We start from the raw sequence: 24,197 nt of genomic DNA, 5'->3' as shown, positions 1-24,197 counted from the left end.
CTTTTCTGTATTCTTCAACCTTTCTTTCTAGATCTTCCATTTTCTTTATCATGGTTTGCAACATATCTGTATGTTTATCAGTGTCTTTTGTCGTTTTCTGTTGCTGGAAAACTTTACTTTCTGTGACTCCTCTGTTCATTTGTATTTCATGTTCTTCAGCTCTAGCTTTCTTTCTTAGAATCTCAAAAGTATCTGTACTTTCAAAAGAGATTCTCAGGGCATTTTTAATTTCTTTGTTGTAGAGAGACCTCCAAAACTTGTCCTTTAGCATTTCATTTCTTTCTTCTGAAGATAGTTGCTTTTTGGTTGAAACTTTCAATAAGATTTCTTCAAGTCTTAAACCCCAGTCTGCAACCGACTCTTTCTCTCTTGTGAAGCAGTATAATATTCTGTAAATATCGTCTGTTTGCTTGATGTGTCCCCGAAAATATCTTCAATCTTTTCAATAATCTCTTCACTGTCGCTGTCGGGTTAATGTTTATCAAAACTTTTCTGGCTTGTCCCTTTAAAGATTTCCTTACTGCTTGTGCTATTAAGTTATCGGGGTAGATATTTGTTGCTATGAGACTTTTTATTTCTGTTTTCCATTCATCCAGTGTAACCTCATTCTTTGGTATAGGATCTTCCCCAGAAAATGAGCTGATGTCTGGTTTGTGTTGAATCACAGTCTCTTTCTTGTATTCTGGAAGAAGCTTTTGGTGAATCTCTGTCAATAGTTCCTCTCTTCTTCTTAGGTCCAATTCCCGTTTCTTTAATTCTTCGTCTTTACTTATCATTTCCTTTTCTATTTCTTCCAGCTTCGTGTACTTGTCCTTTCCTGATTTAATTTGTCTATTTCGTAGGAGTTCTAACTCTTCATATCTCTGTTGTAATATTAATTCGTCTTTCTTTAACCTACGTTCTCTTTCTGTCATTTCCTTTTCCTTTTCTATTAGTCCATCTAACATTTTCGTTTGTTTTTCTAATTCAGTAATGCGTCTCTTCTCTTGTTCTTGTAACTGCTTTTGTTTATCTTCCTCTATCATTATTAGCTTCTGTAGCTCTAACTTTGACTTTTGTATTTGTCTTAATGACATTTGGCTCTCTTCCTTATAAGCTCTGTCTGTTATATAAGTCTTGTTAGACGCTGGTTGACTTTCTATATTTTCAACACTTCTATCGAGTTCTCCTCTAACTCTTTCTTCAGTTGGCTTTGACACATATAAATCTTTATCGTGTGTGTTACTTATATTGAATATCCCTCCTTCTACCGTATAACGTTTTGGTGTATCATTATGTCTAACATTCGAATCTATCCTTCTTCCTTGTGTCTGTACTATTTGACCCGTAATTTCTTTATTCTTTTCAATCTCTAATCTGCTTTGTAATGACCTTACTTTAACGTCAAACATTTCTAAGTCTAATGTTGATTCTCGTCTAGTCTTTTCTGATGCTCTAAGTTGTTGCAATCTTTCTTCTAATTTTTCTGTTTCTAAACTAATATCTACATTGCTTTCAGCTCTGTCATGAGCACTTATATCTGCAGTTTCCTCATCAGAAACATATGACCTTGTTTGAAGTCTATGTCCATTTCTATTATGTTCATCTGTCCTTATTTCATCTATCCTTCTAGGAACATTCACTTCTCTGACGTCGTGTTCTAAATAATCCCTTCTATCTCTGAAACCAAAATTATGGTCTTCGTCTCTATCTATAACACTATCCAATTGAGCATCTCTTCTTTCTGTCGCCTGTGACTCATTATCTATGCTAGTACCAGTATTCCGGTCAGCTGCATATGTTCTACTTGAAGTATTATTACCTCTTCTGAGTACTCTATTCTGATCACTAATTGATCTTCTAGGTCCAACATCTGACATATACCCAATATAACTTCCTTGATTCCTATTCTGTTCTCTAAGAGATTGAAATTCATATTGAAGTTCCTCCATCCTAAGTCTGTTTTCTTCTTCCTCTTGTCTAATCTCTCTTTGTCTCATTCTCAAATCCCTTTGTGTAGGAGCTTCAGCCATACTTATGTTTCTATACTTTATACTTTGATCACTTTGCTATGAGTTTTTTGCGTTTCAGTGTAACAACACACTTTTCAAGGTTTATATTGCTTTCCAACTCTTGACTCGTATATAAATATCGCTTCACTTCTCCGCTATTTACACTGCTAACACTTCAATCTCTTCTGCTTGTACAATTGCGCTACCTTTCACTTTGCTATTCACTGTTTACTATAATTATTCTTTGCACTTATTTTAACTTTGCAGCTCTTTTAACTTTTGCTATAACTTTCCCTTTCCTTCTACTTCAATTGCACTAATTTCTTACTTTGCTTCTCTTTTCCTTGCAGCTCTTTTAACTTTTACTATAACTTTCCCTTTTCTTCTTTAAATGCACTTTCAATTGGCTTTTCCTTTCTTCTCACTAATTTTTCACTTCACTTCTCCTTTAATGCACTTTCACTTTGCTTTTCTTTTCTTTGCACTGAGTTTCAATTTATTGCTCCTATAATTGCACTAAATTTTACTTTCCTTCTATTTTAAATGCTAATTCACTTTGCTTCTCCTTTAAGTGCACTATGTTTTACTTTACTTCTCCTTTAATTGTATTATGTTTCACTTTACTTTTCCTTTAAATGTATTATGTTTCACTTTATTTCTCCTTTAAGCACACTATGTTTCACTTTACTTCTCCTTTAAGTGTGCTATGTTTCACTTTACTTCTCCTTTAATTGTATTATGTTTCACTTTACTTTTCCTTTAAATGTATTATGTTTCACTTTACTTCTCTTTTAAGTGTGCTATGTTTCACTTTACTTCTCCTTTAATTGTATTAAGTTTCACTTTACTTTTCCTTTAAATGTATTATGTTTCACTTTACTTCTCCTTTAAGTGCACTATGTTTCACTTTGCTTCTCCTTTAAGTGCACTATGTTTCACTTTACTTCTCCTTTAAGTATACTATTTTTCAAATTGCTTCTTCTTTAAATGCCATTTCACTTTACTTCTCCTTTAAGTATACTATTTTTCAAATTGCTTCTTCTTTAAATGCCATTTCACTTTACTTCTCCTTTAAATGCATTTTTGCTTTACTTCTTTCAATGCACTTTCACTATGCGCTTTCACTTTACTTCTTTCAATGTGCTTTCGCTTTACTTCTTTCAATGTGCTTTCACTTTACTTCTTTCAATGCACTTTCACTATGCGCTTTCACTTTACTTATTTCAATGCGCTTTCACTTTGTAATTGTAGTATGCCTAAGCTAGCATATTTTCAAATTGTATAAAATAATGTAATTTCTAAAACAATCACATCACAAATACTCTCTCACAAACAACAAAATCAAGTTCCCTTACTCGCAATATATTGAATATTATACCACTAAACACATAAATAACACTTTATTACCACTTTATTTTTATAAAAAAAATACTTTTGGTTATTGACGCTGTCGGGATTCGAACCTTGAACCTCTAGTACCAACAGCCAACGTCACAACCACTGAGCTAAAGTTCCGATGGTTGTAATGGTTACAATTGCTCTAGTCTATCAAATAAATCGATAATCGGGTTACATCTCAATTCGCGCAAATAACTTATGACACACCGTTCTTATCAATAGAGTACTGTTTCGTCTATCGATTTATATTCTTTTACAGCAAATTTCTACAATGTTTCAAAACAAAGTAAAAATTTGTTGTAACTAACTGATATGTCGCTTCAGCGTAAACACCTGTTTCACAAGCAATAGTTTTTAACTACGCCGGTTACTTGTAATATACCCTATGACAATAAAATAATTGCCAAAGAGAATAATGTTATAAATATTGTCTATTTTCTTATTGCTTATTCAAAGCAAAACAAGAAAAAATACTTTGACACAAAAATTCTAAAAAAAAATTTGACTCAGGCACGTCTCGAACCAACGCCTATGTGAATACCAGTAAATATTCTAACTTAGAAGCGCGACAGCGCTCCCACTTGAGCTACCCGGCCTTGTACGATTGTAGGGATATATTATAGGATTATATAGGTAATTCTAGGGTATGGGATTTTAAAACACCAGGTTATGATAAGTATTTGTGAGCACCGGAATATTAGCTTTCAATGGTTTTCAAAAATTACTAAATCTCTATTATAAAATGATTCTTCCAAATAATTTCCTAATTATCTAATTGACTGGTAAATTTTTCTTATGTACCCTGTACCGCTTATAAAACCCACGGTACTCGGACAACAGGTGGACAATTGTCAAGTTCTCTTATAGAATAAAATTATCTATATCAAAAATGTTTATATTTCTAGACAAAAATCTTACCAGTGATATGTATCCTAATTCCTATTACACTTATCAATCACTAACACACTATAGTTCACTAACCAAAGATATATCAAACTATAAGTTCAGAATGTCAAAGCATTCCTATAGATCACAACTCCGCGACATCGGTGTATTCCTCCTTAGAATCCAGATCCAGGTATCACTCCATGAATGTTTCTAAGAAAACACTAATATGTAGGGCCCAATATTCCATAAATGACAATCCGTGCGCACGTGTTGAATGTAAAGATAAAAGGGAAGTCCCGGTATGATGGATACGATATCCAATGAAAACTTAGGAACACTGCTGTGACGTCATCATTACGCCAATATTTCAAATAAACCTCTGGGAAAGTCCAGGTAAACACTATGGGTAATCCCGCTTTCGAAAGCTAATTAGTTCAAATGTTTCAGACGCAAGACTGCTGTTTCAGCTCTGTAAAACCCAAGTCCCATGTTGGGCGCCATTGACGAAGGGCTAATTTGCCAAGGGCTAGCTAATACCCTTACATCAAAGTTTTCGTTTGGTAGATGATGGGTTCGCTTTGGGAATGGCTCAACTGCAACTTACTGAAACAATAGATGTAATTATCAAAGATAATTTATTGCATATATATATCATATCATGTCTAAATATATCGATGCATAAAGACTAAGTGCAATGAAGCAAATCAGTATTCATGAACATCGATATACAAAGCCATGGGTGAAAGGTTAGCTTTTGTTAGCGGAGGGGTAGTATAACAGGATAACGGGACTATTGGATGTGTGGCGTATAGGATCATTGTTGAGTATCACTTATCTTAAAGCTGTCACTCTTTTATAAAAGGATAGCTTTAAACAAAAGTTCAATAACCAATTTTTATTTCACTTTATATTACCATTTAACTTTTTACTCTACGACATCAATGACTCCAGGTAAAATATGAGAAGGTAAAAGCCCAAACAGAATAATTTGACAAAATTGGTGAAAGTCAACAGGTACATCATCAGTAAGTGAAAAGAACCAAAATAACCAAGAGAAGAAGACAAAGTACTAACAGAAATTCTGCATGTAACTATAGAGATCTTGTGCAGCTGGAAAATTACCGACGAATTTATATGAGATATGTAAAGCCTTTATTTCACATCCAATAGATCAGACATCACAAACTTTGTATAAAATAATTTTAAATTTACTAACTACCCATAAAAAAAGTTAGCATCGTGACCGGAAAGCCTCTGTCATTGCATATTCCATCATGCATGTCGGCTTAAAAATAAACGGCCATCGAAATGTTTATATTAAAGTTATGACAATTGTTTCTGAACGTATCATAGTACAGCAGAAACATGGTTCTTCTAGAATATTTTATCAGTGTCCCATGTAGGAACTGCTGTTGACATTTTGTTCATGTTTGTATTGATAAAAGAAGAATAAAATAGTACGTATATATTCTAAGCATCATAATTATGCAATAAAGAAAGTTTAATCATGTCAGACTGTAACCAATGATTGACGGCCATAACACTAAGTATAGACACCTTGACCTTAAATTTCAGTCTATATACGGACGGCCTAACTGTATATAGAGTCAAACCTGTGTTAAAGACACCCTCGGAACAGAGACTATCTAGCTCTTAAGACAGCTGATTTTGTTTGCATATTTTAACATTTACAGTGTATTTAAACCTAGGTAACTATAGGTACAACCATACTCTTTCAATCCCCTTTTTAGCAGAATAGCAGTTATATATATATTCAATTCTGGATCGAATGTCCTTTTGTGTCAAAATGAATTACAAACTATGTTTCCAATAGCACAAATGCAGATGCATGTGTAAACCGGAATCGTATATTGAATACAAGTTTCTACGATACTGTTGTGTTATCATGTATATCCATGTTTCGTTATTGTTATTTAATGATGCTTTATTATTCACATCGTAAACTTTCTTTGTTTCACTATTTTATTGTATGATTGATATTTCTGTTCTTCATTTTGTTGTTCTTATTGTAAAAGTTCTGTTGTTGTGTGTATATTATTGTTATCCTATGTTTCTATATTCCTATTGTAAAAGTTTTGATTTAAATGGATATATTTTTGAATACAGAATAGAACAGAACATATCTTCAAAGCAATAAATGTATAAATTAAAGAAACGATTTTAAGTTTAGTACCCCGTGCGAAATTCATCGCGTCGAACGATTGGATATCAAGTACTGCTAGCGTCAGTCTTCAATGTATTATTTTACATAAACTGTTTGCATAGTGAAAGTCACATTATGTACCCGAAAGTTTAGATACACCGAACGAATGTATATGATATTATACAGTTTTCGATACTGGCGCGGAAACTTGAAGGCTTATTTTACAGGTTATAAATTAGTACTGCCCAGAACTCATTTAATTACTTTGTTACGATATCAGTCACTAACAATTTTTAGCATAATTTCAATAATGACATTAATCTTACATTTATAATCAATAGCTGGAGAAGGTGTTGGCCTATGGCAATGAACTTCATAAAACTACTGTTTCAATTGTCAAAATGATATTTATCAAGGCGAAAACTCTGGCCTCCTGTGCTTAGCTGATGGCCCATATTTGTTTTAGCGTCAGATTGTCAAAGGCAATTTCACAATGACCTTTAGACTATTATTAGTAAAATGGTTTCTAATCAATAGCTGGAGAATGTTTGGGCCTATACGTATTACATTTCACAGCACTATTGTCAGTAAATGACCAGTATTGTTTTCAAGCGTCAGACAGGTAAAGGTCAGGGTCACCGTCGCTTCGAGACTGAAAATTGAAAAGAAAATCTCAAAGCTAATTTGTGACAGCGACAACTTGTTTCATTTCCGGCTGATGTATAACAGGCTTGTATGAAGAATCAGCATTGGATGGTATTTGGCGGTTACTGTTACTAAAAATAGAGAAATGGCTTCCACCTAATATCTAAAGTTTGAGTACACCCGTTGTCGGTAAACTTGCTGTGCTGTGTAGATACATTTGATCAAACAAAAAGGTTGAGAATGTATCTGAGGGTCACTCGGGTCAAGATCAAGGTTACTATTACTAAAAACAGAAAAGAAATGGTTTCCGTTCAATAGCTTTAGTTTGAAATGAAATAGCTCGTTGACAATTAATCTGCAGAGCTTGTAAGTACCTCTGTGGCGTAGTGATGTAGAGCGTTGGGCCAAAGTGATCTTTTGTGCTGTGGAACAGCTATTCAAATCCGAAATCATGGTCATTTTAATGTCAGTAGGTCAAGGTCAAAATCACAGTTACTAAAACAGATTTTTTCATTGTGATCATCAACCAGACTGAATACGGTTTCAGCTCAGTAACTTGAGAAGATTAAGACCAACAGTAGGATGATTGTCTGTGGTCAGTAGTTGACCTCTATTGTTCTCAAGATATGCAGCTCATAGGACATGATTAAAATGACTGAATACAGTTTCCGCTCAAAGCCTGTTGAAACCTTGAACCTTCAGTAGTAAAATGCCTGTGGTCAGTTTATGACCCTACTGTTTTGCGGCCAATGATCAAGTTCGCAGTGACCTTCAGACTAAAACCACTTTCACCTCAATAAGTGGTCAATCTTACATAAAAAGCATAATAATTTTCTTTGTTTATTGGTGTTGATTGACATTTACACAATTTGTACTGCAAGCAGGCTGGAAGGAGCTAAGAACTTGAACAATAGAAACACAAAAAACGGCTTACATTTTATATTTTGCCAAACGCATCATAATCCAAGACAGCGATTTCGGATAACAATTACAAAGTTTTAAATTATTCTACTTAACATAAATATATAAATACGTAAGCAAAATAAATAAATAATTGAAAGTATAAAGGAATAATATATAGGGACAAAAAGATGAGACTGGGAAAAATAAATTACTAGAATATTAACAATTATCACACGGCTGAATAAATAAGATATATGAAAACGTTCTGATTTGAAAATATGTATATCAATGTATATAATAAAAAGATAAATAAAACGTTGGATATTTTCAAAACAGCCGTCGGGCTAAAGCCCTTGTGGCATTATTGCACTAAGAGTGCCATTAAAAACAGCTTTTTTGTAAACACCTGATATTCAAAGCTCATAAGCAGGTAATGTGGCATACATGCTACCTTGGCCTACAACCCTAAATAGGCATCACAACAAATACAAGAAATGTCACGTTGATTAACCTTTAACCTGCTGGCGGCAAGTGACTCTGCCTTTGCGACCAGTGCAGACCAAGATCAGCCTGCACATCCGTGCAAGCTGATCATAGTCTGCACTGTTCGCTATTCAGTCAGTAAGTTTTCAGTGGACACCCATTTGATAAACAAGTGGTACTGCCCAAATTAATATATGGACCAGTCCATTTTTGAAAGGTCAATGATGTTTGCTACTCTGCTCAGCGGATTAAGTAGAAGTCCAAATTTTCAGCACATTTGGGATCATTTTGTGACTTTCGTTTTTGTGTGTTAATGCTACTCACGTATGAGTGAGGTAGCTTGCTGTATTCTCTGAAAAAAAAATAGGTCCAATTTATGTCTGAAAATACTGTTATAAAAACTTACGTAAATGCTGCGTTATATATCGCATGAAATGTAAAAAGTTAAAACAGACTTACGTATGGAAAATCTAATAGGTTAAACAAGAGATGATCTTTTATAAGAAAATCATTAGTAAAGAAATAACTTACTGCAGGCTTAACAAAGGCTATCCATATAGTATGTGAATTGAAGGATACAGAATATATATCAGGCAGTTGACCCGTAATGACAGTTCGTATGTTTATGTATTATCGTTTGGCAATTCGGCAATCTTCGGACACACATAGCTTTGCGTAAAAACCGGAAAATGCCGAGGTCGCATACGTAGAGATTGTCATTATGGACTGCAGCTTTAAGTTATGAAACTATAATAAATTAAATAAGAGTTGGTTTAAAATGAGACTCATTTTGTTTTCTTTTAAATAAAGAAGACCGAAACTGTGAGTTATTGTGCAACAACTTCACTGTTTGTATACCAGTGGAAAAGAAAACCCTATAAAACAGGCAAATATTTGGCGGGTGTCGTCAAGGATATAGATAATAATCCTTCATGCCGTGTTAGAATCGAAATAATATACCCCAAATACTGATTTGTTCTTTAACAAAATCGTTATTTGCCGTTCAGATGCGTATTATTATGTTATTATGTCTGCACCCTCGTGAGTATAATTCTTCGCATCTGAACTCCAAACAGTGATTTTACTCAACAACAAAGCACTGTTTTGGATATATCATTTCTTAAACAACATGCAAAAACAGTCAATAAAGAAATTTAGTTATCACATCACAAATGCATGAATATCATAATTCCTCCTCAGGGTGTAAATGTTTGATATGATCAACAACAATACTGTAAAGCTACAAACTACACATAAAACTAGTTCAATGAGTTAAAAACAACCATAAAACAAATTAAAACAAAAAGAACGAATATAAGGACGTGGACAGTAATACAGACGTCGACAGTTCAGCATATGTACTTCATCGTCTATTTTAGATATAACTTTCAATAATCTTCCGATAAAAACTAAAACTGAATTATGTGTAACACTTCTAGGTTATAAACAAAACAAAACGGTATATGGTATCATTAAATATGACTTATACTTCTGGGAAAACTATTTCATAAAAAATGTTGCAATAATCTAAACATAAAATTCTAGCTTCAAGTTTTATATATTGAAAAAAAAGGAAACATGTCTTCTGCTAATAGATTTTTCAACTTTCTTCTACATTGCTTGACTTTGAATTTAAATTCGAAGAAAGCTACACAGTCCAGTTGTATTTGTTCAAATTATTCAAATATATTCTATTATTTCAACCAATTTTAACTTTTAAGACTTTAATGTGAAAAGTACCAAAATTTGTAAAAACGATTTTAAAATTACAGTTTGGTGATTCAACAAATAAATAAGACAACACTACATACACCTGGTTTGAACTATGTTAGAATAACTCAGTACAAGAAATACAACAATAAATACATGAATATTAAACGTGTCATTTGATTATAAGTATGAAGATTTCGCATCCAGTTCCGTTTTTGTAAAGAGTATCAGGATTTGCTTGGGGTTCTGATCAATTAATCACTATGTTGGCTCTGATTAGCCTCTATTTCATTCTCCAATCACTGACTTGGTTCTGATTAGCCACACTTTCGACCTCCAATCACTCGGACGTTTTCTGTTTCTTTGTACGTCTCATTGTATTCTTCGACCAATTATCGAACCTTTCTTTTACGTTTTTGCAGAACTTCGGGTCTGGGTCTTTGCAGTAGACGCGCACCACTTGTTCTGCAAAGTCCCTCGGCAGTAACAGTGATACCTTAAACAAAAATACTAACTCACCTTAACTAATGAAATTTTAAATGTTAGGTGTTTGTATAAACAAAACAATAATTCCGGTCATTATTCAACAGTTATGACAGTTCGATGTTTCAGAAAATCTCTTTAATGATGGACAAATGAAAAAAAAAAAGCCTAAAAACATATATATATATTTAACCAAAGAAAAAACAATATGTAAATTTACAACTGTGAGAAGTTTCATTAAAACTATATTCTAGATTTATTTTTGTATGTAAAAATGGCATCAAAACCGTGATTTTCCCATAAACTCCCATTGTGAAGACATGACTGAGAACCATATTCTTCGAATCAGTCTAACCAAAACTCAAGCACACGGCTATATCTTTATTACTGGTCATTTTTTAAAAAAAAAATATCTTGATGTTTTAAAGCTCGTGGTGAACATACAGAACTACCTTTAGGATTTATCAAATACAAGAAAAGTTTGAGCAATTTTGTCTATTGCAAACATTAAGAAAACCTGATTTATCAATTTTAAATGCAAAACACGAAAAGACAAAGTTTTATTGTTAAGGCTTAATTATTTGAACTTGCAAGTCCCTTGTTTTTTAACAGAATTAAATAATTATATGTAAAAGACTTAAATCTTACATTTTCTTAACGGATGGACAGTTGAAATTTGACGATAAGCAGTGTGACATATGCAGTTACCACTTGCTCTAGTTTGCATTTTATGATCAGATAAAAAGGTCAATGACTCATCTTTCTATACTTTAAAGACATATTATGCCCAATTTTATATTTGAAAATATCTACACACTTATAAATCAAAAGGTTGAAACGGTATGATGTTTATGTAATGCTACTAAAAACTGAAAGTTTTTTAAACAAATGGCTTTTGCTAAATATGGCACTAAATTGTGACTGCAGCTCTACATTCGTAATTAGTTTATATATTTGACCAATTTAGATACATTTGATGACGATTTTCAAAATTTAAATAAATATCTGATGATAAGATATAGCATCGAACATCTTTAGAAAAACAGAAAAAATGTTTACATCTTCTTTTTGTCTTGGTTCTGCCTTATCCGGTTCTTCCTTGGAGTAGAAGTTGACGAAGTCTATTGGATTCATATCCTTCTTCCCGTAATTGAGATTAACAACCTTAAATATATAACACTGTGCTCATAATTGAGGTTAACAAGCTTAAAATCTATAACATTGTGCTCATAATTGACGTTAACAAGCTTAAAATATATAATATTGTGTTCATAATTGAGATTAACAAGCTTAAAATATATAATATTGTGTTCATAATTGAGGTTAACAAGCTTACAATATATAATAGTGTGCTTATAATTGAGGTTAACAAGCTTACAATACAAAACATTGTGCTCATAAATGAGGTTAACAAGCTTACAATGTATAACATTGTGCTCATAATTGAGATTAACAAGCTTAAAATACATAATATTGTGTTCATAACTGAGGTATAATATTGTGCTCATAATTGAGGTTAACAAGCTTACAATACAAAACATTGTGCTCATAAATGAGGTTAACAAGCTTACAATATATAACATTGTGCTAATAATTGAGGTTAACAGGCTTAAAATACAGTATTTCGCTCATAACTGAGGTTAACAACCTTAAAATATATAAAATTATGCTCATAACTGAGGTTAACAAGCTTAAAATATATAATATTGTTCTCAAAATTGAGGTTAACAAGCTTAAAATACAGTATTTCGCCCATAATTGAGGTTACCAAGATTAAAATATATAACATTGTGCTCAAAATTGAGGTTAACAAGCTTAAAATACAGTATTTCGCTCATAAATTTCGCTCATAATTGAAGTTAACAAGCTTAAAATTATGCTCATAATTGAGGTAAACAAGCTTGAAATACAGTATTTTGCTCATAATTGAGGTTAACAAGCTTGTAATATATAATATTGTGCTCAAAATTGAGGTTAACAAGCTTAAAATACAGTATTTCGCTCATAAATTTCGCTCATAATTGAAGTTAACAAGCTTAAAATATATATAATTATGCTCATAATTGAGGTTAATAAGCTTGAAATGTAGTAATCCCACATACATCCAGCGAGGTTACATATTGCTAAAACAATTAATTAGAACAATCGGCATGTGATTGAACCATTTCCCTCATATTAAAGTGATAATACATATGACTATCTAGCAAGTTATTCGAAATTAAAGCAATTGACTGCATTTTACATGTCCCTCAGAAGTTAGAATACATACGTCGATGACTGTATTGTCATCTGTGACTTTGGTTACTTCTGTGACTTTGGTTACACTTTTCATGTCATCTTTAACATCTGACTGAAATAACGAAAGTGTAAAGAAAGAATATTCTCAGAACTGTCAAACTGATTGTCTAACACGGATAATTATTTTGCGATATTGGAAAGCCATATTTCCTAAGAGATGATATCACCTACTTTTCCTTGCAAATATATTACGGTCATTACATGTATAATCAAATAAATGTACATTTATTACTGCTATGATGTTTCCAATATGATAAGCATTTCCAGTTTAACTTTGACAGGCATTAAGATAAAAACATAATTATTAGAAGTATTTGAGAACTTTAACTAAGATACCTCGGTTTAAACGTGTTGTGGGCGAATCTTTTTTCTCCGACAAGTTTATACAAATCCCTTCTTAAAACACGCAGAAGGATGTTTTTGGATTTTATCATATTTGAATCAGAACTCCCACTCCCAAGAATACTGTAAATGACGCCATCATTCAGAAGGCTATAAGCCTCCATATCATCTATTGCCTCGGACATTTTACATTGTTTCCTGAAATCAAATTGACCAAGTGTCAATTATTATATCAATAGTTATACACATATAAGTGTAAAGTCACACCTTTGAATTTTCTAGTTTTAACTTACTCATGTAATTCAGCATATTAAATATTAGGCTAGTCAATTTAATTGTTTGTGTTAAACTAATTCCAACATAAGTTTTTTGGTGTGGAATGAGTAGTTTGTAAGGTTATGAAACAGTAAACACACCTAAAAAATGTCATGACACATTTTTGAGATATGGTCGTCACTGTGGACCTAATGCTGTATTGTTCTAATGGTATACTATAGCATACAAATTTGCTTTGAAAATCAGAAACAAAAGTATTTCAAGATTTCTAGCATGTTTAGTATTGTGCCATCTTTGTCAAAAAAAAAACGTCTAGGTGTCAAAATTTAGTTAAAAAGGGTTGAACACCAATCACGTGCATCCCAAAGTCAGAAACAAGAAAGAAAACTTTCATAGCGGAAACGTTAAACAAAAATGTAATTACAATGTTACTGCAGATGGGTGGGGTACTTAATAACATCAATATTTGCTCGAAAATCACAAACAGTTAAAATACTTATTCGTTAAATGATTCTTGAATTGCTTTATTATGTAATCCATACAAGTAAGTAATGAATTGATACTTATATTTCGTTGTTTTTTTTTATTTTAGATAAATTTGCAATACTTCGTTTACTAGTAATTAAAATCTAAAAGAAGCTACCCTTAATTATCACCTAATTTTCAGACTTTGGCTTGGTTTTCTTTTGAGACCTCATCCTATATTGCATAAGTAACTAAAGATTATAAACGATCAATAAAACCTTATTTTGAAATAAGTTTAAGGTTCTGACATTAAATGGCCTAGTAGGTAGGATGATATATGAATACATGGAGTTTTTACCCGTTCTGTCCAGGAAATGTAATGAAGTCATTAGCTGACACGAGCGCTTCAGATATCCTGAAATATATTTAATTTTAGATAAAACAATCTTTCACTGAAACACTAACTCTTTTCAAGTCGATTTAAGAATGGACTGTACCGCAGTTCATTTTCCAATAATTGATCGTAAACCTCCGTTTAGGTAAACAGTTTTGAAAATCCGCCTATTAAAACAGACTTGTACTTCGCAAAATTTTGAATATGACAGATAAATTACTCATCCGATTTAATAGCGAAGTTGCGAAAAATAATGATGATCGTAAAACTTACATATATTCAATGATATTGTTTGTCTTGTGTTGATAAGCCCTGTTATGGAGTAAGTATCGGGTATGAAACATATCGTACAGGTTGGCAGCCTCCTTAAATGTATAAAGATATCATGGTGTCATTAATGGATCTGTGTATGGCGATAAAAATACAAAAAGAAGTAAAATTTCAATGTAAAAGATTTTGTCAAATTATGTTAGCTCTTTTAAATGCGCGATTTACACTACGTTAATTATACTCAATTTTATTGTTCTCTTCAGCCTCATTTACAGCTAACCAACCTTTAAGCACTTTGATTTTGTTTATGGGGCAAGCGGTTGATTGTCTAGTCATGCACTACCTTCCACATCATCTGGATATTTCGTTTTCTGTTGAAAATCAACATGTTATGGAATACGCCGTTTAGTGTAATCAACGAAATATAAAATCACCGTTGGTTTAACATGGAAAGTTTTGCTAAAACACTTATTTCCATACTAAAAACTGAATATTTGTAATGCCTAGGATAGACCAGCCGATTCCTGCTCATTGGACACCGCAGTAACATTGCTATAGAAAAAATGATTATTATCATGATTATTATGATAATTATGGTATTGAAGTACTTCCGGGTCGTTATACCATAGAAAGTAGTTCCTTAAAAATAAGACTGCCCAGAATTTAAAGCCATTCCTATTTTGACTGCTAACATGTTTAAATTTATTTATTCACATTGTAGACATTTTGTGTCATTTTCGTTTTTAACACCTCTTTTGTCTGTTTTCTATGGTGGCTGATTTTTGCCATGTGGTACTGGCGTGTTGGCGAGGCGGTAAACCGAAAACACGAAAACAAGTAAACTCTACACATTTTACGCTAAAACATGACATTAAGAGGACGCCGACGCGACATATTTTGTCGAGTTTTCGTGTTCGTGAGTATGAATATGTCGTGTTGGTGTTAAAGCTAGAAATAGCCTTCGAAAGGAATCAAGAATATAATCTCAATGTTGTTTTCCAAAATAAAGCTTAGAAAAAAAAGTATTAACTGGAGTTACGGATCCATGTCTATGCTACTTTACTTACGGTTCCTATCCTATCTGGTAAACACGCCCACTTAGAATCTGGTCGGCACTTCGCACGCTGTAAGCTAATGACTACTAATAAGGCCCTAATTATATATGCGTTAATGGACAAACTAAATCTGTCAATTTGGGTCCCAACATATACACAGTGACTGTATCTATGACGGCAGGGGTGGTTCCTTATTCTTTATTCCCTGCTCAGATAAGGAATAAGGTACTAATACTTTATTTCCTATTCAGAGAAAACTTTGCAAAAGCAATGAGAAAATGATCTCTATTCGTGGTTAAAATCCGATTCACAAGATAAAACAACATGTTATATTTACCATCTACTTCTTTAATCTCCCTTTACTGCTACATGTATACATATCTTTTTACTTAATTCTTAAAAAATGTTCACTTATCTTCATTTATTCGATTGTTAATTTAATATTCCATACCTTATCTGCCTTCCTCCATTTATCACTGTAACCTTATTGGATTAGCCTATCTGCCTTTGTTGCTTTATAAATATTACCTTATTCCTTAAATACATCTACCTTCCTTCTTTCTCAGGTTACCTTATTAAATAATTATCTGCCTTGTTAACTTTTTCCAACCCAAAACTTCGTTTTCATTTATCGTTGTTAACTTATTCAAACACGTATCTTCCTTTTTCATTTAACATTGTTACCTTTTTCCAGTACATATCTTCCTTTTTCATTTATCATTGTTACCTTATCCCTAAAACATACTTTCTTTTCTTTATCTATCAATGTTACCTTATTCCTATAACATATCTGTCTTTCTCTTTCTCCATCGACATCGACATCAATCACCCTTGCGAAAGCTATACATCGATTGTGATTGAAGTTGTTTCCAATGCCAAGCATGTGACAGTCACGTGCAAAGTAGTCCCATTTGTCAACATCTATACCATTTCGTTTGTTTGACACAATCTGTAAAACAGGTTGATGCCTCATACAGTTTCAGCTTATAAATATAAATACAATAGAATAGAAGGACACAGAAGCCCCTCTTCCCCCCCCCCCCCCCCCCCCCCCCCCCCCCAACATACTGTATAGCAAAAACTATCAAATGGCCATAACTGCAGTAACACTATTCACGGAAAAAAATCTTTCCTTTATCTGTAATAGTGCGTGTGCGTGTGGGGAGTGTGGGGTGGGGGTGTGGAGAGCGATTAGGACACACAAGACTTTTCTCTATAGTCTATATAGCAAAAACTATCAAAGGCCATAACTGCGGTAAAAATAGTCAAAGAACTTCAACGATGGTTATATTTAAAAAAGATACCTTGATTACTCCTTTTAGTTCATCGTCAAAAAACAATTATGTTGTGCTAAATTTCACCATTGTTACAATCAATTTTGACATTTTTTGCGAATGGACTGTTACGACACTTCAAGGATATTTTAATAAGCATAAATATATTTTTCAAAATTATTATTCTGTCCAATTTTTACAATAGGAAAAATATAGTTTAGGCAGTAAAACTGGACGTTCTCAAAGATATCTAAAAATTCAAAAAGACCCTACTTAAACCTCGGAGACCTTTAGATTGATGTATTGTTCATATTTGGATCTTACAAAATAAAGCCACAATTCATTAAAAACGTTGGTTACGGATTATATGGATCTAACTAGATCAAACTTGTATTCCAGACAAAATGTCCAAATTGTAGTTTGTTCTGTATGGGAGCAAACTTAAATTAAAACACAATTAGTAATATGAAGCGTGCAAGAATGATGTTGAATCATTAAACTAGTAGTTGTAGTTGAAAAGGGATACTATAGTATCCGTAATTGTGTTTACAATTGCAGTTTTCTTCCATGTAGAACAAACTGCAACTATGTTTTGTATTATTTCCTATACAGAGACGTCAATATTACCTATTCTTACATGGCTCAGTCTGATTGCCAGTTAAACAAAGACGAAGTTCAAGCTTTGTATATTCTGCGATAAACAATGGTTGACGCACATGCTGATAAGACAGTAATTTGACGTCAATTTTGACGTCAAATTGCTGCATGACGTCCGGTTCATTATTACTCGGAAAAATGTAAAACCAACATAACTTTTATCAAACTATTTCAATGAACATAAAAAATGAAAACAATCAAGACCTCTCTGTGCTTCGTCGTCTAATATACCACGGTTTTCTGTTCGAAGGCTTATATATCAAACCACACGGGCTAACGCCTTTGTGTTTCAATTCCTGCGCATCTGATCCCTGAACCGTAATAAATTAGATGGCAGACCATCCGGTGGCCTTGATTATTTGTTAAGATAAATATACAGTCATCACCCCTTAAAATTTACCTCGTACAAGAATCCTTTCTCTTTTGGCCTTCCTTTATACTTCCATTCCTGGAAACAACAAAATATATGCAAAACGTTGTTTTTTTTCCTAAAATTTTCCAGTTATAAACAAATAGTGAAAAAGCAAGAAGTTAATTATGTGTGGTTAATTAATATAATTTTATTGAAATTTTACTTCTACTTTCGAGCATTATACATTGTATTTACCGAAGCACGTAATTGTACGGTATCTCCAAACATTTTGTGATGATGTGGCGAGATATTTTTTTTTATTTATCACATGTTTTGTCCAAGATACTTATAAACCGATTGTGATTGGACGTCGTTTTACATGCTTTCTGTCATGATACATATTACAAGATCAACTTATCTGAATGATTGGACTGTAATTAGACAGTATCACACATACTTTTAGTAATGATGCATTTATTCAAATCACCAAATCATGACTGGACATTATCCCTAATACTTTATTGCCAGTTTCATTTACCTGCATAAGAGTATTCGGCCTGTGAATGGACGAAATCCCACAAGCCTTAATCGATGTTATATTTGTTAAAACAAGTTATTTGAATAATCGACCTGTGACTGGGCAATCCTACATACTATACTGAGTGATGATAATTATATATTGCTAAATCAACTTATTTAATTAATCGGGTTAAGACTGCACATCCAGTGAAGTTACATCTTGCTAAAATGGGCAGAGGGGGGGGGGGCTCCGTGTCCGAATGGTTAAGGTCGCTCGGGGCGTTGAATTCTTTAGGAAGTCATCCAGTTGGCTTACAGAAAGGTCGGTGGTTCTACCCTGGTGCCCGCTTGTGATAAAATATTGCAAGGAGGGGTATCCTGTTGTATAAATTTTGTTTATACGGGGTTACTCTCTTATCCAATGGACAGGCTACGTCGATGATAAGTGACCGTAAAATAAATAGCCATATTTTTCAGATAGGAATGTCACTTTATATGTGTGTAAAATATATTTGTATCGCCACAACCAGAAGTTCAAGTTCAAATTACAAATTTCGATACTGACTCTTCAATAAACAGCATTAACTTGTAACACAAATATCTGCATGAAATTCAATGGTAAGCATATTTCTTCCTATCTACGTCGCAGTTCTTTTCCATAAAAAGCTCTTTCGGTGTTTTTATATCAAATTGCACACAGGTATTGTGTTTTATATCATATACTGGCAAATAAACGTTACCTTGCGAAGCTCCTCTGGTTTTAATGTTACGATTAGTTCCTCTATGAATGTTCGGTCTTTAGATGTGATTCCTTGTTTTTCAAATTCCTCCTGAAGGCCATCGTTTACTTTTAACATGTAACGAAACATATCTACGGATCCATTTTCATGCTGAAGAATACAATTTTATTTGTTGCATTCACCTTAATAATTATAAACCTTATCAATCAAAACCTTTCATCATTATATATGTTGATAAATATTTCGTACATCAATACATCAAAAAGATATGTTTCCATCTTTTAGAAAGAAATTTGAGAAAAACAGCCAACTTGCTCTTGTATTTATAACTGCTAAACTATTTTAATAAATACTTGAATCACTCTATGGTGGTCGATCAGCCGTCTCTACCCCACGTATTTCGTCATATGACTTAAAATGTGTTTAACGATTCAATTTCCATATCCCCCGCCTCCACAAAAAATTAGTCAGAAACAATGTAACAAGTTACCTCCCATTTTTCCTTTCGTAATTTAGGAATTATCGTTTTGTCAAAGAGATGTGAAAATGGTCCATGACCTAAAGTAAACATATAAAAAAATAAAATACATGACAAACCATCAGTAATGTAAAACATAAATACGCAATTTAGAGTATGTTTGGTTCTGATAATTTTTGTTTCGAAAATTTTGTGGGCAAACTTTATAGTGGAAATGTTTTTATACGTTGTAATATTTTTTCTTTGCAATCTATACCACAAACCATCCCCAGGAAAAATCAACAACATTTCCACACCCTATCGAAATTCGAATGGGATGTTGTTGTTGTTGTTTTGTTTTTTTTTGCAAGTGAAACGCAAAATATGTTAAGTCAAAAAGACATATCGTTATTTTTTTAGGTATTTCGTAAATAATTGTTATGACATTTCTCTTCAAAGAAAGGTACTATATCTAAAGCTTTACCGAGATCATGACACAATCCTGCCACTTCTACGCACAGTATATCTGTCGGAGTAATTTTAAATTTTTCCTCGAGGTCCTCAAATTCCTTTTCCTTTAGAGCTCGTACCAGCCGTCCAGCCAAGTGACAAACCCTTAAACATTATACCATATCAAAAGCAAGATATTTTTATGGCAAACTTTAAAGACCTGCACACACAACTTGTAAATTCAAACTATTGTTGCTGTATTCATTCTTTCACCAATTGCTTAGATGGATTTTCGGATAAAATATGGACGAAAAGACAAAATACTAGGCCTAATTGCAATGACATCATCAAAAATTATGAATATAATGCTTTTTGTGCTCTTACTTGGATCATTTGCGCACTAATATCTCATCAAGTCATCTGTTATATTTTTAATCGGATATTCCGTCACCAGCGTGACTGTGAGACAATGACCATATGCGGTTTCAAAGTCTGTATGTAGAGATATCTTTGCCAGTTAAAGTATGTTTGACATTTCTTTTTTATCAAATGAAACATATATGCTTTAACTATTTCGTCCACACTACCTTTATTTTCGATCTTGCAGACAATATTGTGAAAATTTGCAGACTGGCGTTTTGTTAGAATTGTGACGCTTTTTAGACTTTGATCCTACTCTTATACAAGATATAGAACAAAATCGGCCTGCCTAATAAACTTTGCTTTATTCAGTCAGTGTCAAAATATCACTTTTGCGGGAAATTTTGAAATCACATATTTTATCAAAATTTTAAATTGAAACCGATACCATTGTATTGGAAATGTTTGAATTTAGATAATGAGTGGTCAAATTAAAGGTTTTTATCCAGAAACAAAAAAGTTATTGCTATTTTTCACTTTTACGGCACTTCAGCCGGAAATTTGGAAACATATTATTTTCGAATTTTTCATTGAAACCGTTATCATTGTATTTGAAATGTTCTAACTAAGAAAATAATTGGTAATATCAAACATTTTTATCCAGAAACAAAAAAGTTATTGCAATTTTTCAATTTTATCCGCAAATTTTATTGCACTTGCAAACGTTATATATGACGTCAAGTCTGCACGCTGTTGCTCTTTCCAACGACTTTTTTCCCCCAATATTCTGGGCACGTAGGATAAATAGAATATTAGATTACTGTCTGAAAAATTTAAATTCATTAGGCTCGTCTACGAAAATATATAAGGCTCGGCAATAGCCTCGCCTAATATATTTTCTTCTACTCGCCTAATAAATTTAAATTTATCCGACAGTAACCAATATTCTCTATATATATGACTTAATTCGAAAAGTGCATACATTGACAGTTATCTTACAAAAACCTTTGATATTATAGAACAACAAATTTTATTTCCTTTAAATGAACCCTTTTTAAATATATACTGAGATACTATTCTTGTACTGTTCACTATTACAGATCCAGCTTACCCGATTGAATGTTCGAATCTGTTGTGTGCGGCTCCAGGATAGACGAAATAGGCGCCGCCCAGCTGCTTTATGAATCTCAGACGTTGGAACTGCGGCGTGTCGACGATCCTCACACAAAGGGGATGTAACTCTATATTTCCATGGATAGGATCGTTAAATACCTGGATTAAGTATTATAAACCCATGTTGACTAAGACAGAAATGATAAAAATCTAAATGAATTTCACTTATGAGCCTGACACTGCTTGAGTAAGCTTACTTTATCCGTCCGTCCGTCCGTCCGCCTACCTCCATAATGTAATACAGAGCATTTTTTTCTTCAATGCGATTTCTCTCATATTAAAACTGTGTTTGTCCTGTCACATAATAAGTCTGACATGTATAAACAAAAGGTAAATGCCGTCCGTTTCATTTCTACCTTGATGCAATATTTCTCTTAATTACTTTTGCATCATGAATATAACGCTAAAATCTTAAAATCTCATAACTCTCAAAACTTCATGTTGGTATGTAAACCAAGTGAACGGGGTACACGATGACGTATTTAACAAATATATACCAGATCTTTGTTCAATAAATAAATATGCTATCACAGGCAAACATGAAAAACTAAATTAAATATTTATTCGTAAATCCTCTCTAGCTTAAATTGGGGATAACATCTTATTTATTTAATCATTTTATGTATACACTACAAATGAAATCTCAGTTTTTTGGATTTAACAAGATAATATGAGTAAGCCTTACTTTTCTATCTTTTTCCATTTTTGACAAGTTTAATTCCTCAGTGTGGCGTTTATTCCACCCGTCTCACTTTTACTTCTTCCTCTGAAAATATAGCAATATTGGCGTTTATTCCACTCGTCTCACATTTACTTCTCCCTCTGAAAATACAGCAATATTGGCGTTTATTCCACCCGTCTCAAAATTTATTTTTCAACTTGGCCTTTAGTCCACCCGCCTCACGATTACTATTCCACTGAAAATATACATTGCAATTTGCCTTTATTCCATCGTGTCATATTTACTTCTTCTCTAAAAATACAGCAATACTGGCCTTTATTCCATCCTTCTCACATTTTCTTTTCCACTAAAATATAGCAGTATGTGGAGAAGTAAATGTGAAAATAAAAATATAGGAATAAGTTACCCACGGCGCCTAAAACAAACACAAAACCTTTCGCGCCTCTTGTGATCCAAGTCTGGCAAAATCTACGGAAGCCGAGAACAAGCTACTGTTATAATAACTATATTTTATAAACAATTTCAGTTTCAGCTTTATTGGAAATCAGCAATACATTTGCCACCTGGCAAAGACAATCATATATACATGAAAGTGAGCATATTTAAACATTATCATGAGCAAAACAAAGCAACAGTTAACGATCAGTAAAATTGTGAATGTAGCCAGTCTATATCCTGTGTTCAATATTACAATCAGTTCCCTGGGAAAATCTCTAAAATAGACCGGCATTTGTCACTTTTACACAGAATAAAAGAAAAATTACAAAAGCTTAAATTTTGTTACAAATTCTTTATTATCAGTCTAATGTCTAGTCTAAAAATGCAGTAATTGCCTATTTTTCTCATATATGAAATTTGAGCATAACATAACTTTAAAACCATTATTGAATAAACACAGAAATATAGCTAGGGAATACACATACATACATTACCAGACAACTTGATGCGGAACGGAAATGTTTAATGACTAATGTTACATTTTTTTCACATCTACATAAAGAGGCTACATATCAAATAAAATGAAGATCAATGATATATTCTCTACAAAAAACATATGTTTGTTTGGCAAAGAAATGTAATTGATATATCACATTAAAGGAATCAATACGCAACGACTACATTATCACAGTGTATAGACTCTCTGTACGCCCAAACGGAAGTCGCCAATAACTAGGCGTTCACTTTCGTTTTTCAAATTTTTGGAAGCTGTCGGTAGTGAGTATTTTTATGTTTTGCTTTGGCTATTTGAAATGTATATTCTTGTTGTATATACTTTTCAATGTATGATAAATGTCTCTGCAACAAACTGCCGTTAAAAAGACATTAACACATGAAATTAAAACGTATTTTCACCCAAAACCCAGCAGGTCAAAGCAAAAGACGATGCATTCAGGCTAAAAATGCCCATTATTTAGGAACTGCGAGTGAAATACGTGTCAGAACCGCTTCTGAATGTTAAATTATAAATCCATGCAAATGAGTTTATACCTACAAATATGAATTTACAATCCTGAATAGTTTAAATATTGTTTAATTCAACATGCATCTGAATTGTGCACTGACCGCCTAGTCGCAAAACTTTATATAAAACTGTTCCACTATTCGCCAAAACACTGTACGCCTATTTAATAAAGAAATGACGACGTGTTTGGGCTTGTAGGCTCTATACACTGTACTTATTGAATTTACAAATATAAGTTTTGTATTGTATTTTACTTGCGACAGTGAAACAGTATTTATTGGTCTGTTTCACCAACGATGTCCTTGT

The 24,197-nt window shown here is 32.9% G+C and overlaps 2 protein-coding genes and 1 long non-coding RNA gene across 3 annotated transcripts; all 3 read right to left on the bottom strand.

Annotated features, from left to right (window-relative positions):
- Positions 1-329: 329 nt before the first annotated feature.
- Positions 330-2,012, bottom strand: LOC128551008 (trichohyalin-like). The gene has a single exon (XM_053531247.1). It carries the CDS (start codon positions 2,010-2,012, stop codon positions 330-332), a length of 1,683 nt encoding a protein of 560 aa, XP_053387222.1.
- A 6,815-nt stretch (positions 2,013-8,827) lies between these two features.
- LOC128551102 (uncharacterized) lies at positions 8,828-11,854 on the bottom strand. Its single transcript, XR_008368615.1, has 2 exons — positions 11,725-11,854; positions 8,828-10,678 (listed from the first exon to the last, which is right to left on the bottom strand). It is a non-coding gene; the product is annotated as an uncharacterized LOC128551102 (long non-coding RNA).
- A 1,432-nt stretch (positions 11,855-13,286) lies between these two features.
- On the bottom strand, positions 13,287-22,636 carry LOC128551007 (deoxynucleoside triphosphate triphosphohydrolase SAMHD1-like). Its single transcript, XM_053531246.1, has 10 exons — positions 22,433-22,636; positions 21,686-21,846; positions 20,249-20,379; positions 19,798-19,865; positions 19,308-19,457; positions 18,097-18,144; positions 16,538-16,714; positions 14,714-14,805; positions 14,405-14,461; positions 13,287-13,503 (listed from the first exon to the last, which is right to left on the bottom strand). The coding sequence occupies exons 1-10, from the start codon at positions 22,448-22,450 to the stop codon at positions 13,287-13,289; spliced, it is 1,119 nt and encodes a 372-aa protein (XP_053387221.1). The 5' UTR covers positions 22,451-22,636.
- Positions 22,637-24,197: the final 1,561 nt, after the last annotated feature.

Source organism: Mercenaria mercenaria, chromosome 19, assembly GCF_021730395.1.
Source record: "Mercenaria mercenaria strain notata chromosome 19, MADL_Memer_1, whole genome shotgun sequence".
Taxonomy (NCBI): Eukaryota; Metazoa; Mollusca; class Bivalvia; order Venerida; family Veneridae; genus Mercenaria; species Mercenaria mercenaria.
Note: the sequence above shows the minus strand (reverse complement) of the source record. Positions and strands in the feature narration are given on the sequence as shown.